The sequence below is a fragment of the Gavialis gangeticus genome, unplaced genomic scaffold, assembly GCF_001723915.1.
Source record: "Gavialis gangeticus isolate Ggan-Ray unplaced genomic scaffold, GavGan_comp1, whole genome shotgun sequence".
In the NCBI taxonomy this organism is placed as follows: Eukaryota; Metazoa; Chordata; order Crocodylia; family Gavialidae; genus Gavialis; species Gavialis gangeticus.
The window spans coordinates 13,603,458-13,621,502 of record NW_017728964.1 but is presented as its reverse complement, the minus strand read 5'-3'; the positions used below and the strand labels follow the sequence as shown (position 1 = coordinate 13,621,502).

The window sequence follows — 18,045 nt, the reverse complement described above, 5'->3', positions numbered from 1 at the left end:
AGCGGGGAGCTCTGCGCCGGACTCGCCTCCGCTCGGGACCCTCCCACCGCCCGGCGCGGCCCGGCCGGGACGGGGTCCACACACAGCCCTCTAGCCTGAGGGGGATATGTCCACACACAGCCCTCTAGCCTGAGGGGGATATGGCCACACACAGCCCTCTAGCCTGGCAGGGTGTCTCCACACAGCCCTCCAGCCTGAGGGGGATATGTCCACACACAGCCCTCTAGCCTGAGGGGGGTATGGCCGCACACAGCCCTCTAGCCTGGCAGGGTGTCTCCACACACAGCCCTGTAGCCTGGGGCGGGGGGGATGTGTCCAGTCCACACACATCCTTGTACCCTGGAGGGGGGGCGGGGTAGACATCACTGAGCTAAGCAGCCTCTTGGGGAGTTATATCAGGAGAGATTCCTGCTCCCCCCTGACAAGCCGGCTGAAGGCAGGGTCGATCTGCACATTATAAAACCAACCAGATGCTCTATTGGCAGGCTGAAGGTGGGGCTGCATACCAGGGGAGGCAGGAGGCCCTCCTGATTGCGAGAGAGTGCTCCCAGAGCTTGCTGAGCTCAGCAGTGCTCAGCCGGGTGCCAGAAGATGCTTTTAAGGATGCTGCACAATATTAGCACTTTTTCTGCAGTGCCGTTCACAAGGTAAACCCTGATTTCCAACAGGGCTCCAGAGCATCTAGAAATGTTCTGCGCCGGCAGGGTCTTCCTGAGGCCTTTGCAACAGAAACATTGCTCCAGTGTGGCTCCCTAGTCCTGAAAGCAAGTGGGAGCTCAGAGTGGGTATGTCCCAAAGGGAGCCCTGAGTCTAAAGAGGTTGAAGGCCACTGATTGAAAACAAATGCCCCTGTTTCTCTACTAGCAATAGTTGCAAGGGTGAAAGAAGATGAAGAATTTGAAAATCAACCAATGCAACCAGTCCCCTTCAAGCTTTATTAGCCCAAAGATCTGGGACTAGCAGCCACCACCTTCAGTGAATGTGGCTGTTCTTGCTTTCAGCAGACAGGAAAACATAGATGACATCTCTTAGATCAATACTATCCACAGTCAGGACTTCAACCCCCATATACAGCTGTCCCTTGCTTTATGATGTAGATGCATTCATGGAAAATGGTGCATAACTCAAATTTGCATAAAGGGACCCCACTTTACAATGTAACAAATAGGAATAGGTTCCAAGACCTCAACTGTACTGACCCCCAGACCCATTTCTATCAGGGCAGCTGCAGCTTCAGAAGCACGGGCACCAGCTGCCCTGAGTGGCGGCCATGGGCACTGCTGTTGGGCAGCTTCATGGCTCTCAGCTGACTGCAGACTTCCACTACACCGATCACATAAGAATGTATTTGCTTCACATATAATGAATTTTTGGTATGAAAAGGGTCATTGCATAAGAGTGAATTCGTACATACAGAACCTGCATAAAGCAAGGGAAACCTGTAAAAGCAAAAACTGCCAGCTGTTTGAGAATGAGCCACTACACAACACAAATTATGTCTTCACATGCTTGAAAAACTTTGTTCTTCCCTGGAATCAGATATGGGCAACGCTAACATACACCTGAATGTAAAGAAAGCAAAGAAAAAAGGATAAAAGCTTACTTTTTTGCCCAGAAACTCAGATGGGTTTTGAGCAAGTTCAACATTTTAGCTGCCAAGAACACTTATGGTGGCATTAGGGTGATGGTAAAGCTGTGAGGGTCCAAGAACTCTGGAAGAGGCAAGGATTTCTTAAGGTGATGGCTTTTATTAGACCAGCTGGGCTGGAATTAGGCAGGCTTTTGAATGCAAAACATGCTTCATCTTATGTCAGAGGATGGCACTTCTTCTAATGCTTTGCATCTTTGATACTAGTGTAGCACACCCAAAATGTACAAGTCATTTTGTGCTGTAAAGCATTTCATGCCACTGTGCATCTTGTTCAGCTATAAAGCACGATCATGTTTTCTGTGTGATTGTTGTATATTGTGCCTCCTCTAGGACTGAAGAGGACCACCTCCCATCCCCACCCCACCACCCCAGACCATTGCCTTAAGATTTCTCAGCTGAAGCTATAAAACCAGTTTAGTGACTCTGGCCAAATCCTGGAGTGGTGACCCCCCTTGAATTGATTGGTCTGCATTAGCAGTGTGTGAAAGAGGCTGCTTCTCGACTGGGGCCCTGTGACGAGGTCAGAAAAATGATGTAAGGTTCAGGCCACCTGGGCTGGTGGGCTCTCTCTCTCAGCTCATTGGAGCTATATCAGCTCACTACCCCGACCAAAGTCATGCAATTAAAATGGCATTGTGTAGTGGAGGGTTGCACCCTTGTCTGCTTGCAGACAGGACTCCCTACAAGAGCCTCATAGTTAGCTTCCCACTGGCCAGCTTCCAGTGGGAGGATCTTGGCTACACGCCGACTTTATGGAAATGGGTGACTCCTTAGCTTGCTCCTGCGGCCATACGGCCAAGGGCAAGCCAAACTCAGGGGCATCTGAACCCCAAGCTTCTGGGCTTGGGCCTGCAAGTAGGATGCCTGCCAAAGGATTTGGAAGCATCTGAAGCCCCAGATGGGGGTGGAGAGTGTTTGCTGGTAGTAGGGCCACATTTGGTTCTTGAATGACTCACGGATTTGGAATTGATTTGGCTGATTTGACTTGAAGCATGAAAAATTTTTCTTAAAAAAAAAAAAACAAACTCACCGAAGAGCCCTTCTCATCTCAGAGGGAACCGGTGCCCCCAGCGGATGGTGACAGCGAGGGAGATGACGCACCCAAATTCCCAGGGACTAACCTCTTTTGGGTCAAGACTCTCCCACTCTCGGACTGCCGAGCCTGGGTTCGAAGTCTCCCCAATAGGGGTAGGGGTGATACAGGGTATACTTTGAACCAGGACAGTGTTTTTGTTTTACTTGCTGTGTTCTGGTGTTTGTCTCTGTAATAAATCACGGGGTTTGTGTTCCTACTGCTTGTGAGGGAAGGGTTGCTGGTTTTATTGGACACCCTAGTGATTCATTTAGTCCCAGGTACATTGAGCAGGGGCTTGAGCCAAGGTAAAATATATTCAGTACCCCCAAAACTGAACCCGGCCCTTGCTGCTGCTGACGGGTGCTCAGCAGAAGGGTTATGCTTCATATGAAAACTCAGACAAATTATGAGGTTCCTCATTTTTTTCCCCAAAAAGACTGTATAGCAGCATCCAAAATGTAGTAGAAAACGCTGACTTGGTTCTTTCCAGGAGTAGTTAAGGGCTGCATCGGCTCTTAAGCAAACCTCTTCTTGCTTTGTGGTTGTTTTTCTCGTGGGAAATTAACTCCCATGTTCAGGTCATTGGTCAGCTCCCTCCGACCAGCCCAGGACACTTGTAAATCCATTATCATTAGCTTGTTTACATGAAAAACCCTTCAAAGCTTTTAGAGGCCTAGTTTATTCAATACACACTTTACCTGAGAGGTTGACTTCATGAAGTAACTCATGCACAACCACAGTATGCAAGAATCGATAGCTGCAGATGTTGAGAATTGAGGAGTTTAGCACTGACCCCTGCAGATTTTGGTTCCTGTAGGTTCCCTTAGGTTTGACTTGAGACTGGAACAAAAGTGTCACCGACTTTCAAAGCTTTGTGCTGTGATACACAGGTTGCATCAAGCTGGCTTTTCCATTTTGTTTCACTGAAGGGCTTTGCCCATAGATTAGTCGCAGCTTGGCACATCACATCCCATCCCATCGTTTTGAAATAGCTGCAAAAGAAGCATCAGTGCTTTGCAACCTGTTAAAAACCACCACGGCACCAGTGCAAGAATTTGAGGTATCACTGAACAGGATTTGAATGACGTGTGCTGCATGGGACGCAAAACCTTCTCTTGTTAAGGTCCCCAAATCTCTTCTGAACTCTCCCGTGTTTGCCTTTCATATGTACCCCATTGTTATAGTTCGGACCAGTACAATCACTGAGATTTTAATTTCTTTTAACTATTTGAGGAGATACATGCCAGCACATACATCCCTGAAACATGGAAGATGCAAAATGTTAGCGGATTTTGGATTATAAACTTCATCACTGAACAACAAGAACGATTTATACACCTCCCTGCCTGCCATCTGACACCATCAGGGAAGAAATCCTGCTTGATCTAAACAACAAAGAGCAAGCTCACGAAGAGACTCTTGTGGACCCAGAGGGACAGTTGTCCAACTTCTGCTTTCTCTGCCCAAAAATGAAGTTTATTTCCTACATGTGGGGACCTTTGACTATCCTGAGCTTTCCCTGAGCCTGATGAAGAGCGCATGAGCCTGAAAGCTTGCAGAAAAAAGACGTATTTTTTGCAATTTCTCAGTTGGTCTAAAACAAGGTATCATTTTGGAATCAAGAGTTCTAGATTTTTGCATTTCTTTTTGTCTCAGACCAACACGGCTACCACGTATATCCCTGAAGCACTAGGAGAATCATTCATGTAAAAAAAATCAGTGAAATATTCCTTGATAAAACACTGCCTTCTTTTGCGCCTCAGTCCTGTCACCTGCAGAAACAAGAGTTGTCATCTGCTCTTGTTTATTGCTGCCTGGGGCAAAGTCAAGTATAACAGAATAGCACTTAGCAGTGTCTGAGGCAGAAGTAATTCCCTTCTTGGTCACATGCCCAAGAATTTGTAAAAAAAAAAATGTTTTGGTTATTTTGCCCAGGTACCGCTCATGATTTCTCTTTGAGGTAATTCACTGGAGGGGTTCTTGTAACACAAGGTCACCTTTTCCAAGGAACTCCATGTATTTAAAATGCTTCCCATTGTGGGATGAATAGGGCACAGGAAAATTATTTCTATTCCCTGCAGCCTGATCAAATTAAAAAGCCTTTCCAAACCAGCTTGCCTGTGCTCTGTCAGAGAACTAATTTAGTGCTGACTGTCTTTATTCATTGCGTGATCTTGGCTTAGTTTAATTCCACACAGGACAGCTGCTATTCTGTGTCTGATCTGCTAAGACACTCAGATCACCATTCTCGGCTAATGCAAACTCTCCAGCGATAAGTTGCAGCAGAAGCAACAAGCAGAATCAGCTGATGTGGAATAGGGAAGCTGATCTGGCTTTACACTTTCCCCATTTGAAAGTGGGCATGAACAAACAGAAAGCTGAACATTTCTCCCAACACTTCTTCCCTCACCGTCCAAAGGAACAGCATTGCAGTTTGTGGGCGCTGGCTTAGCCCTCAAATAGAAGGCAGGGTAGATCTGCACCTTAGGGCCCTGCCGCATGTTCAAATTAAAGCTGGCTAGAAACCAGCTCTAGAGCTGTTACATGTTACACAGGACACCATCCTGAGGGGGATGGAGGGGACAGTCTGCTGCCCCGACCCTTCTGCCCGGGAAGTCTGCTGCTTCCTGGGAGCCCATATCTGAGACATTGTGCAGAAGATCCCTAAACTCCTCCAGCCCGCTGACCACTACCCTATGCTCCTTATCCATGTGGGCACCAATGACACAGGTAGGAGCACTCCCAGCCAGGTCATGAAGTGCTACAGGGATTTGGGAGCTGGGCTTACAGGCTTGGGGGCACAGGTGGTGTTTTCTTCGATCCTCCCAGTCTCAGGCTATGGGGTGAGGAGGGAGAGGAGGATCCAGGTAGTCAACCAAAGACTGCGGCGCTGGTGTCATCGGGAAGGCTTTGGCTTCCATGACCACAGCCCGCTCTTTGGTGAGAGAGGCAGTGAGCTGCTGGGAAGGGATGGCCTCCACCTCTCTCCACTGGGGAGGAGGCTCTTCTCAGCCAGACTGGCTGACCTGCTCTACTGGGCTTTAAACTAAGCCCGCCAGGGGACGAGGGGACTATTGCCACTGCTGGCCCACTGAGCAACCCTTGCAAAGCCAGCAGGCCAAGGCACTCAAGGGACCCCACCCCTGCCCCAGCCCTAGTGTGAGCTGTGGGCAAGACAAGGGCCCCCAACGAGACACTTGCCTGCCTGTACACCAATGCCAGGAGCCTGGGGAATAAACAGGAGGAACTTGTCCTCCTGCTAAAGGCAAGTAACTACGATGTCACAGGGATAATGGAGACCTGGTGGGACTCCACCCATGACTGGACCATGGGTATAGATGGCTATACCCTGTACAGGAGGGATCGAGTGGACAAAAGGGGCAGGGGTGTGGCTGTCTATGTCAAGGAAAGCTACGTGTCCCTACAAGCCGACATCAGCACCCAGGGTGGACAACTAGAGACCCTCTGGGTTAAAATTCATGCGGAACACGGCACAGGGGATACAATGGTGGGAGTCTACTACAGACCCCCTACCCAGGGTCAAGACCTTGACCAGGAGTTCACCAGGGAATTGGCTGAGGCCGCACACTCCCGGTCCATGGTTGTCATGGGAGACTTCAACTACCCAGACATCTCGTGGGAAGAGCGCTCGGCCAAATCCGAATGGTCGCGAAGCTTTCTATCATGCGTGGATGAGCTCTATCTGACTCAAGAAGTCTATGGGCCAACAAGAGGCAAAGCACTGCTTGACCTGGTACTGGGGATGACCTAACCAGTGACCTAACGATCGAAGGGAAGCTGGATGACAGCGACCACAAGCTGATCACCTTCACCATCCGCTGAAAAGCTGTCAAGTCAGTCAGCAGTAGATGTCCTCGACTTCTGGAGGGCTGACTTTGACACTCTCAGGAGACTTGTCGGTGAGGGCCTAAGGGACCACATCCCAAAGAGGAGGGGAGTCCAGGACGAGTGGTTGCTCCTCAAGGGAGCGAACCTAGATGCACAAGCTAAGGCTATTCTGTCTTGGAGGAAAGGCAGCAAGAGGGCACAGCAGCCCCCCTGGCTCTCCAGGGAACTAGCGGACCTCCTGCATCTAAAAAGAAAGACCTCCTCTCTCCTGCCCATGGCAGGGGGTCGGACTAGAAGAACTACAAGGTCCCTTCCGACCCTACATCTATGAATAATCTATGAAAACCTACAAAGGATGGAGGACGGGATCCACCTCCAAGGAGGACTACTCTGCTCTGGTCTGGACCTGCAGGGAGCAAACCAGGAAAACCAAGGCTGCGACTGAACTCCAACTGGCTACACATATCAAGGACAATAAAAAGTCCTTTTTTAGATATGTAGGGAGCAGGAGGAAAAGCAAGGGCAACATTAGACCCCTGCTAAACCAGAAGGGAGAAGTGACAACCGACGCCCAGGAAAAAGCCAACTTACTAAATAGGTACTTTGCGTCGGTCTTTCATAAGTCCCATGGGACACCCCTGCCCATTACGGGACAGGGACACCTGAGTGCGGGTGGTTCCCTGTCCTCCATCAATGCTGACCTGTGAACAAACACCTTGACAGGCTGGACACCTTCAAGTCAGCCGGCCCTGACAATTTATACCCCAGAGTACTCAGGGAACTGGCGAGCATCATAGCCCAGCCCCTGGCACGGATCTTTGAGAGCTCCCACTGCTCTGGTGAAGTGCCTGAAAACTGGAAGAAAGCCAGTGTGGTGCCTGTCTTCAAGAAAGGGAGGAAAGTGGATGCGGCAAACTACAGGCCCATCAGCCTGACCTCTATCCCAGGGAAGGTCTTAGAAAAGATTATGAAACAGGCCATTCTTAACGGACTGGCCGATGGCAACATCCTGAGGGATAGCCAGCACGGGTTTGTTGCAGGTGGGTCGTGCTTGACCAATCTCACTTCCTTCTATGACCAGGTGACCTATCACCTGGACAAGGGGGAAGAGATTGATGTCATACATCTTGACTTTAAAAAAGCCTATGATTTGGTATTCCATGATCACCTTTTGGCAAAACTGGACAAATGTGGCCTTGGGTCCACCATGATCCGCTGGCTGGGGAATTGGCTCCGTGGTAGGACCCAGAGGGTGGTGGCTGACGGAAGTCAATCATTGTGGTGCCCGGTGACCAGTGGGGTCCCTCAAGGCTCTGTCCTTGGACCTATTTTGTTCAACCGCTTCATCAATGATGTGGACATTGGAGTCAGAAGCAGATTGGCCAAGTTCACTGATGACAGCAAACTCTGGGGTAAAGCATCCACACCTGAGGACAAGAGAGTAATCCAGGCTGACCTGGACAGACTCGTGAAATGAGTGGATGAGAACCTGATGGTGTTTAACACTGAAAAATGCAAATCCACCTTGGGAGGAAAACTTGCAGCATGTCTATAGGCTCGGCAGTGCTACGCTGACTAGCACTACAGACGAGAGGGATTTGGGGTTCAGGATTAACCACAAGATGAACATAAGCCTGCAATGCGATGCTGCGGCTAGTAAAGCGACCAAAACGCTGGCTTGCATCCATAGATGCTTCTCGAGCAAATCCCGGGACGTCATTCTCCCCTTGTACTCGGCCTTGGTGAGGCTGCAGCTGGAGTACTGCATCCAGTTTGGGCTCCACAATTCAAAAAGAATGTGGAGAAGCTTGGGAGAGTCCAGAGAAGAGCCATGCGCATGATCAGAGGTCAGGAAAACAGACCTTACGACACCAGGCTGAGAGCCATGGGACTCTTCAGTCTGGAAAAGCGCAGGCTCAGGGGTGATCTGGTGGCCACCTATAAGTTTATCGGGGTGACCGCCAGTATCTGGGGGAACGTTTGTTCACCAGAGCACCCCAATGGATGACGAGGTCTAACGGTTATAAACTCCCGCAAGACCATTTCAGGCTGGACATAAGGAAGAATTTCTTTACTGTCTCAGCCCCCAAGGTCTGGAACAGCCTGCCGCCAGAGGTGGTTCAAGCACCTACTTTGAACACCTTCAAGAGAAACCTGGATGTTTTTCTTGCTGGGATCCTATGATCCCTGCTGACTTCCTGCCCCTGGTGCAGGGGGCTGTCCTCAACCCTGAATGTCTATGAAATCTATGAAATTTTCAAGCATTAACTTCATAGCTGGTTGGCTCATGTTATGGCTGTGATAATTAGTTGGCACATGTGGCTGGTCTAAATGTATTGAGTAATTAATCAGTTAATTGTGTGATAATTACTGTGCACTTGTGGCCTAAATTTATTGCAGGATTAACTAGCTAATTGCATAATGTATGTGACATGTAGCAGGGACCTTATAGATTAACTGAAGTGGGTGTGTGTCTGTAACAAAGGTGAACTCATTGATTGTGCTTGTGTGTGTGGTTGTGTATAACAAAAGGTGAACTAATTGATTACCAGCAATTTGGAAGGATCTGTCAGAGCATCAACGTTCAGTTTCCTCCTTTGTAGATTCAGGTGGCTAGTGTTCAAAGCCACGGCTACGGCTACAGGCACGAGTGGCACAACTTCACTCGTGACAACGTTTTTTTACCATCCTCTTCCTTTGGTCTCATCAGAACACCCAGAAGAAAGGTTACTTATCAGGAGAAAGGTTGTGAAAGTTAGGTGCAGAAGCAGGAACAATGATATGTTGGTTCATGACTGGAAGGGTCCAAGGCATCCAGTTGGAAGCAAACTGCTGATTTCTGAAATCTTAACTTTCTTTCACGTCAGTGGTTTGGCTGATATTGAACTCCAGAAAGCCATTTCCGTGCCCCTAAAAGATTGTCAATACCACTTCCAATCTGAGCCATGACCACAGACAGTCACGGAAGACCAAGGGGCCATAGCGCGTGTACATGAATACAAGTTAATCTAAGACCTTCTCAGCAATCCCGTACACACTGACTCACCCACACAGAAAGCGCTGTCTCTTGTTTGCTGCCATCTGGCTGTTGCCAATTTGCCCATTTTAACTGAAACCAAGTAAGGCCTGTGAATAATAAACGCTTCATGCTGCCAGTTTTGCTTTTTAACCACCACCAGCCGCCTGCTGCATCTTCCCTTGACGCCAGCCAGGATCTTTCTGTCCTGCCAAAGGAGGCAACCAGAGCAAGAACAGTAAAATGATCCCAGCCTGTCCCTCCAGGAACCAGGCCCAGCTCCCTCCATTAGCGTGTTATAGCTTGGGCGATGGTGGAAAGCAAACCCCCACCCAGTTACTGAAACGCTCCCTGGCTTGTGGGGTTTTGCAGCTGGTGGCTTTATGAGTTATTACGAGATTCCAACCCGCCCTCCCTTTTACCAGATACCCCATTCTCTTTAACTCGTACATACAAGCAAATTCATCTCCCTCTGGAGTTCTTCCTCACAAAAATTTGGGACACGATTGTGTCAGGGAGGGGTGGACCGGACTGTGAGGAGGCATGTGGTCAGGGCAGGGTCTGAGAAGCTCGGGTGAGATTTGTGGATACAATGACCTCTCCCCCCGCTCCTACCCAAAGCTGCCAACCCAGCCCCTTCCATTGATCCTAAACCAAAAGGCAAGCTGTCAGGAGATAAGAAAACAGAACTTTAATGCAGAAGGGGGCTGCTGATAAACAGGTAGAGTTTACATCCCGTAGATGCCCTCTACTGTGCTCTGAATGCTTGGAGTCCTTGGACGAGAGGAAAACACAGGAGATTAGAAAGGCCAGGCTGGAATTCCTCCTCGGAGCCATCCCTGAGTGTCAGCAAGCTGGACAACGTGGGATGCCCCTTGATTTAGTGTTTGGGTCTGTAACACAGCCTCCTCATCCCAACTTAGCACTACTGTCATGAAGAACCTATCCCAAGGGCATCTCCTCTATGCGCAGCATCTCCTTAGAGCCACGGATCCTGAGATCCAAGCCAGGTGGTGGCTGTCCAGGGCTCTGGGGGGCAGAGGAAATGGGCACCAAGCTCTGCCTTTTTCCTTCCTCTTCCCATTCTAGTAGAGCCTCTCAAGTCACTGCCCTTTTATTTGTGTTGATTTCACCACACGGGCTGGAAGGGGGCATGGGACTTTGCACAATGGGCACATGTCAGGCACCTTTTAAACCCCTCCAGCTTCATCTCTTCCACAAAGAGATCTTTGTAACAGACAAGGCAGCGGGTCTACTGCCACTTGGCTCATTTGCATATGCAAATCAAACAACCTGCATTCCAGCTACACTGCTTTGGTTTTGAAGGGCCTCTCTTCTCATTAAAGTCATTGCAACCTGCCAGCCTTGTCCCTGTTGAAACAGTGGCATTGTGCTCTCTCCAGGCCTGCTTGTAGCATGAGGAGGCTGCCACCAATTTCTATGTCTGTCAAGCAAAGCCATGACGCCAGTTGCAAGATGGAGAAAAATGCATTGGTGACAGCGTGGATTCGGCTTACAAGTTGCTCGCTCAGTTCCTTTAGTAAAGGATGACTGTTCTGCCTTCGCAAAGCCAAAAGACTGGGTAGAGGGGCTCCTTGAAGTCACAGTAGAAACGGTGAAGGAGCTTCATTTTGTCCCCAATGCCATAGAATGAAAGACGCCCGATGTCACAGTCCAAGCTGACTCCAATCCACTTGTACAAGGGCTCTTTGACCTTGCACGACTGGCCATTGTGCCATGCCAGGTAGCATTCTTCCTGGATCTGCAGCCCCCACGAAGACCCATCCTTTCCAATGTTGAATTTGTGGCCACCACCTTGCTTCTTCCTCTGGATGCTCTTGTACGTGACCCCTACAACGATGGAGTGGCTGGAGATCCCAACTTCCCAGTAGTGGTGGCCTTGGCCATAGCACTGGGTGCACAGCACCTGCCACAGCTCAAACCTGCTTGCATGATTCTGACCCTGGTCATTATGAGAACGAGGGTGACTGGCTCTTTGGTTGTGACTGAACAGCTGCAGGTGCCTGTTGGCTGTGTCGGGGTCAAAGGTCAAATCCCTATGATCTGCAAGCAACACACATATGAACAGTCTCAACCTGGGCAATATAAAAGCTTTGTTTCTTCTTTAGACCTTAACCTCTCCCTCCTCCTCATCCCTGCCCGTGTCATTATTTGGCTCTGGACAGTGCTCTGAAGATGGAGAATGCAAAGCACGCTTCGGGGAACAGTAGCCACGGGTAGGACGCAAGCGTAGAAGTCACAAGATCTTAGCTCTTGCACAGAGCCACTGGGCAGCCACGGGCAGTTTGTGTCCACCTCCATATACCTCAGTTTCCCCAGTGCTAAAAGCAGCAATAGAGACAACGGCAGGAGTTTTAAGCAGCTGAATTAAGGAATGCCTGCAAAGAGCTCCGAGTCCCTGGCAGGCAGGTGATGTCACTGCCTCTGATTGGAGTAGCAGAAGCCAAAAAACAGCTAATTATTTTCAATGGAGAAAAATTATAAAAGGGATTATACGATGTGATCCCTGGAACAGCACTGTGTCCCAGGAAGTCCTTTCTAGTATAAAAGCAGCAGTTAAACACTGCATTTGACCCAGAGGGTGACTGCGATGCAGGGCGAGAGAAATGCCAAGAGAAGTTAAGTCAGTGGCATGTGTGGAGACATGAAGTTCCCAGGATCAGGGAGCTGCGCCCAGCAGGAGACTGCCTGGATCACTTAAGATTTGGTGGCCTGGAAGGGGCGAGTGAGGAAGCTGCTACCCACTAACTCTGGAGTAGCCTCCTGGGACTGTCTTCCTGGTCTCTAAGGCCCTGTGCAGTGCCACATGATGTGCAGTTCAGCTGCAGCCAGGGAGATAAATCCCCGCTCTGTGCTCAGTTGCCAGAAGCCTGGCAGCTGCTTGCAGTGATTAAGCTTCTCGGCTTTCCCCGGGGAAAGCTCTGTGCCTAAATACGGCCAGTCTGGAGCTGGCATCTGAGTCTTGCTTGAGACAGAAGCCAGAGGCAGAACATCAGGGAGGGAAGGAGCGAGTGGGTGTGTGTGAAAGGGAGAGACTCCCTCCTTTGGCGTACTCAGGAATTACTCTGCCCCAGTCCACTTAACTATGGCACCGACTTTCACCACGGGGATGGGATAGGAGCCATTCCCAGTGGGAAAACTGGGTCCTTTTCGTTAAAGTTATGTCTATGTTGCACCTCGGCTACATCCAGGAATGCCACTGTCAACCATGCCTCATCCCTTTGCTCCCATGCTGCTTGTGCCAGCTCAAACATGAGGCAGCATCACTGCCCTAGAACAGCCCTAGGCATGTGCCCAGCACTGCTCTCAGGCTCTGTCTTGGTCAAATTTATGGATGCATGCTTAGGGCTTCTCCAAAGCAGCTACATTTCCTTGCATCCAGCATTTGGTATGAGGGGGCATAGCTCAGAGGTGGTGCAGACATGCCCTCCATCACTCAACTGAGTAACAGTAAGTGCCATTTTGTGCCCTGCGAACTACACCTGATGTTATCATTCATATGGAGGTCCCAAAGCACTTCCGTCTCACGAATGAAACCCTACACAGCCCTGTGAGGCAACGAACCACTCTTCTCCTGGCCGTTGTATTTCGCTTTTGCAAACTACAATCAGATGTAGCGTCACTGAGCTCACAAAGGGCCCACTGTCAGGGCCTGCAATAAAAACACTTTGGTAATGCTCCAAGTTTTTGGTCAGCTCCTTAGGAAGCACCCCAAGGAATGGCCTTGACTTGCTAACCTGCTTCAGTGTCACAAGCCCCATATTGAAAGACTAGTCCCTTCAAAGGTTCTCCGCACATGTTCATTTCTTTCCCCTTCCATCAACACCCCCAGCTCTCAACCCCTACTCCTTACCCTTCAGCAGTCCTGCTCTTAATTCGCACTCAAGAAGGGGTGGTCCTGCCTTCAGCGCAGCTGGTACCTTTGGCTCCATTGGCTCTGCAAAGTGAAAGACAAAGGGAGGGCTACAGAAACAAGGCAGGGAGCATTCAAATATTAGCATCTGAGAAGGGATTTCAGACACTGTCACCCAGGTCTGATGGGGCAGCCAGACTAGTGTGTGGGGTATTGTCAGCCCTGTGCCCCATGACCCGGTATAGATAAGCTCTTAGGCTCTCTGTGCCTCAGGTCCCCCCTCTGTAGAAACATATTGCAGAGGAACAGCTAAATCAGGTTACTTCTATTAAAGTTTGTGAAGTGCTCACAACGGCAGTCGGGGGGGGAGAGGGGGGGACATATTATAAGCACCTCTGCCTGACCTTTGTCCTATCTGCCTGAAATGGCAAGCACTTTGCTGTGAAAAAATGTCATCTGCTCTGTTTGGACAGCATCTAGAACAGCGGTTCTCAGCCTGAGTGCCACAAACACGATTCACAAGATGAACCCAGAAATTTTAACTAAGAAAGCCATTGTTGGGGTCTCCGAGTTATTTGCAAAAAGAAAACTGCTCTCTTATTTTTCTGTAGCCTAAAAAAAAAAGAGTGAAAACTAAGAGCTGGCATTATCCAAGGGGTGCCTCAAGTCAATCCGAGGGTGTCTTGGGTCTAAAAAGGCTGAGAACCACTGGCCTAGGGTAAGCCTAAAGGGGTTTGATCTTCAGGCAAACCTGCAAGCTAAATATTAAATAATACTACAATAAGGCCTGGGGTGGCCAAGTGGGCCCCACCTAGGGCCAAGTGCAGGGGGTGACGTTCATGATGCGGTGCCTGAGCCACCCAAACACCCAGGTGCAGCATCTCTAGTACAGGGACCCTTCAGAGTGGGGACTCACGGAGATGGGTGACACTGCCCCCATCAGAGCAACATGTAGGCAATGGGAGAAACATCACCAAGGGAAGGGCTTACCTTTGGTTTCTGGGCTAGTGACCTCTGGGTTCAGGGATTTCGGCAAATCCTCCAGCAACAGCCTAGAGACCTCAGTGACAATTTTAGAGATGGGATCCACTTTGCTGGCAGCATTAAACTCGATGGCTGGCAAAGCTTCCAGGGTCTCAGAAGGGAGCTGCAAGAAATCCTAGATGGGGCGGGAAGGGGAGAGGAAGGGCAGAGGGCACAGGTATGTAAGGCTCCATGGCAGTCGCTCCCAGGGTGGGGGTCCAGAAATCCCTCTTCCTCTGGGTTGAAGGAGGCAGGACCTCCCCTCCCCTCGCTGTGGCTGGTCGTCAATACCTCCAGGAACATCCTGTCGTCTGTGCAGGTCAGCAGGGCCTGGGCCTTCTCTTGGTGCTGGCTGAGGGTGGCCCGCTGGTGTTCCAGCTGTGCCCAGTTCTCTGCTACTTGCCCCAGGGCAGTGGCTTGCTCCCGTTCGATCGTCTCCACTGTCTGCCTCCGCTGCTTCTCCAGGGCTTCCATTAGCAGGGCAAACTTGTTCAAAATCTCCGATTTCAGCTTTTCTGAAGATTCCTGGGCAGAAAAAGTCAATTGAAACAACAGGACAAAGAATCCACAGGCCCCGTAGCAGGGGAGGCCATGCTCAGGGCTGCAATCCCACGAGCCCAGCAGCTGCATTTGCCTCGATACCTTAACATCTTCTGTTGTTTCCTCCAGTTTATGCTTCTCCTCCTCGATCTTTGCTGCCTCCTGTTGTGTCTTCTCCAAGAACTCTTCTAAAAGGGCCTGAAAATGGAGCGAAACCCAAGCTGTAACATAGTGGAGCATAGTTTTCTGCACTCTTGTAATACTTATCTCACCTGAACCTCCCTCTGGCTGCTCAAGCCCCTCTCCACTGCGATGGCTCCCACAGCTTTCCACATCCCACCCCTTGCACAAGGACTCTCCCTCTTTCCCCCTCATCACCAGTACTAAACATTTAGCTCTTACATGGCGCTTGGCATCTGCATATTTTGAGGCAGGTCAGAGAGGAGGGTCAGCATCCCCTCCTTGTTTGGCAGTAGTGCTCAGCTGAAACCATGAGAGCAGAAGTGGTTACATGATAGGTCCTTCTGAGCCCTGGCCATTGCACAGCACTGTCTCCCCTTCAAACTCACTACTGCCCCTCTGTGAATCCAAATACAAGGGGGTCCTCTTTTCCCCACACTCATGCGCTCTGGTCACTGCTCAGCAGACGCTGCTCAAAGGCCACAGTGCTGGGCTGCTACGAGGCAGACCTGCACGTGGTCCTTTCTACCTGTCCATGGAAAGGGAGGTCACTCCCTCTTGACCTTCCATGCAGCAGGTGCATCTGCCCAGCAGCTGACTCTGCTGAGCCAAGAAAAACACAGTAGTGCCCGATACTCAACTCCAAGACATCTCTCAGACCCTGTACAGATGCAACTAGACCCACTAGCAACTTCCCACCTAACACCTGCCAACCTTGAGATTCTCGGCAGGACTTAACTCCCAGATAGAAACAGGAGGGGTAACCGGTTTGGCAATGGGGATACACAGGGCCTCTCACAGGGAGATGGGGGAGTGCAGCATGCTGGTATAGGGGAAGGGGGTCTGTGGCATGTCTAGGCAGGTTAAAGGCCCCAAGATTGGCACGGGTGGGAGGGTGGCACACTGGGACCTGTGGAGAAGAGAGGCATGCAGGGCCCCTGCTGCATGGAGAAGAGACAGGCGTTCCAGCGTGTGCAAGACCGTAAGTAAACAGTATTCATTTCATCTCCCTGACCAGGACATTGTGACATTCAAATGCAGGAGCCCTGGAAAGTTTAGTCCAGATCAGCGAGGAGAAAAGCCTGGCACTAGTAACTACTGCCCAAAAGCAGCCACTTGAGCTGAGCCTCTGGGTAGCGAGACAGTGGAAGGTCTCAAGGTGCTTTAGTGTAGGTGGGCTGGGACGCTCTCCTTTCTGGACTAAGGAACAGGCGCACATGCAACGCAGGCCTCACGCAGCAAGCCAGGGTCTGATGGAGAACCCTGGTGTCCCAGCCCAGGCTCTAACCACAGCAGTACCTGCACCCCGACCTCGACAGCACCCCTCTGTCAGGCTGACACAGAGCTTGCCTCTCTCTCCAGGGCCTGAAGGATGCAGGGCAGGTCCCAGAGGAGACCGAGCCAGGACCCACCTGCTTCTTCTTGCGCTCCTCCTCGAGGAGGACCCTGTGGTGGTCCTGGCACTCCTTCACGATGCACACACAGCAGATGCACACCTTCTCCTCCTGGCAGTACAGCTCCAGGGGCCGCCCATGCCGCGGGCACTTCCCCCTGTCAGCCGGGGCTTTCACGTCCATGCCGGAGGCCTGCACCTCGCCCGCCTTGACCAGCTCCACCACGCTGCAGAGGGACACGTTCTTCTTGAGCTCCAGCCGTGTCTTGAAGCCCTTCCTGCAGTCGGGGCAGGTATACGCCTCCTCTCCCCGGGGATCCTCCTTTTCCTGCTTGTCCCAGTGGTTGCTGATGCACTTCTGGCAGAAATTGTGCCCGCACGGGATGGTCACAGCTTCCCTGAACAGCTCCAGGCAGATGGAGCACACCAGCTTCTCCTCCAGCTTCTGGGACCCCGGGGAAGCCATCCCGCCCCAAGCCGGAGCAGCAGCCACCTAGGCAGGGTAAGGAAACTGCAGCCTGAGAAGAGGAAATGAGGCTGCTGCTGTGTCTGGCAGAGGGGAGGGATAGGCACGGAGCCAACCCAGCTCTTAAAGACACAGAGGCCTGGGCACCCTTCTCAGCTTCCCAGCTTTGGCAGGTGGCTTGGGGGTTTTCCTCCGTCCTCAAGCCCATACTTCCCATGCCCCAGGGCTACCCAAAGCCAGGGGGCTTCTAAACAGAAAAGGCTGCCCAGGTGGCTGTGCCGAGGGCCAGGAGACAAGGCTGCCTCTTGCAAACCCAGCAGAGCCCTGCAGCCCCTCGGCACCCATTGCTATGCCCTGCAAGCCCTTCTGGAGGGGGCCCCAAGCTGCCAGGGACCAGGTCCGCAGCCCCCCGTCACCCACAGCAATGCCCAAGCCCTGGCTATTGCCCAGGGGAGGTGGCTGGAGCATGAACCCTGGTTCCCCCTCCTCCATGGGTGGCATGACTGAAGCAGAACACATGGGAGGGACTGCCCATGGCGGGCTGGGGCTCCCCACGCTGCTGCCTTCCCCTAGGGCCTCTGTAGACCCCAGGACCCCAGACCCCAGGACCTGGGGGCAGGGCAGAGCGGGGCTGGGCAGGGAAGCTCCATGCCTCTGGGAGCCCTGCACTGTCCTGGTGAGGCGCCCCCTGCCCACCCAGCAGCAGCAGGGGCAGCAGCGTGAAGTTGTGCCCCTCGCTGCTGCCAGGTGGGCAGGGGCACCTTGCCATGGCAGCGTGGAGCTGCCAGCAGTTGCAAGGAGCTTTCCTGCCTGGCCCTGCTCTGCCCCCTGTGCTGGGTTCCCACCTGCTGCGCTGCAGAGGCTCTGGGGAGAGGGCAGCAGGATAGGAAGCCTGAGCCTGCACCCAACATCTGCCCCTGCCCCACGCACCAATCCGGGGAGCACGTGGCCCCTCCCCCCCAGGAGCGCGTGCAGCGC

General features: G+C 51.5%; 1 protein-coding gene across 1 annotated transcript in view; it reads right to left on the bottom strand.

Annotated features, from left to right (window-relative positions):
- The window catches only part of TRIM47 (tripartite motif containing 47), a 31,425-nt gene extending 14,267 nt beyond the window's left edge, over positions 1-17,158 (bottom strand). Inside the window, exons 1-6 of the mRNA XM_019501663.1 lie at positions 16,621-17,158; positions 15,131-15,226; positions 14,780-15,013; positions 14,456-14,624; positions 13,466-13,549; positions 11,171-11,655 (exon numbers count right to left, since the gene is read on the bottom strand). Of these exons, the coding sequence (XP_019357208.1) occupies positions 11,171-11,655; positions 13,466-13,549; positions 14,456-14,624; positions 14,780-15,013; positions 15,131-15,226; positions 16,621-17,067 (1,515 nt within the window). The 5' untranslated portion in view covers positions 17,068-17,158. The remainder of the gene's footprint in view (positions 1-11,170; positions 11,656-13,465; positions 13,550-14,455; positions 14,625-14,779; positions 15,014-15,130; positions 15,227-16,620) is intronic.
- Positions 17,159-18,045: the final 887 nt, after the last annotated feature.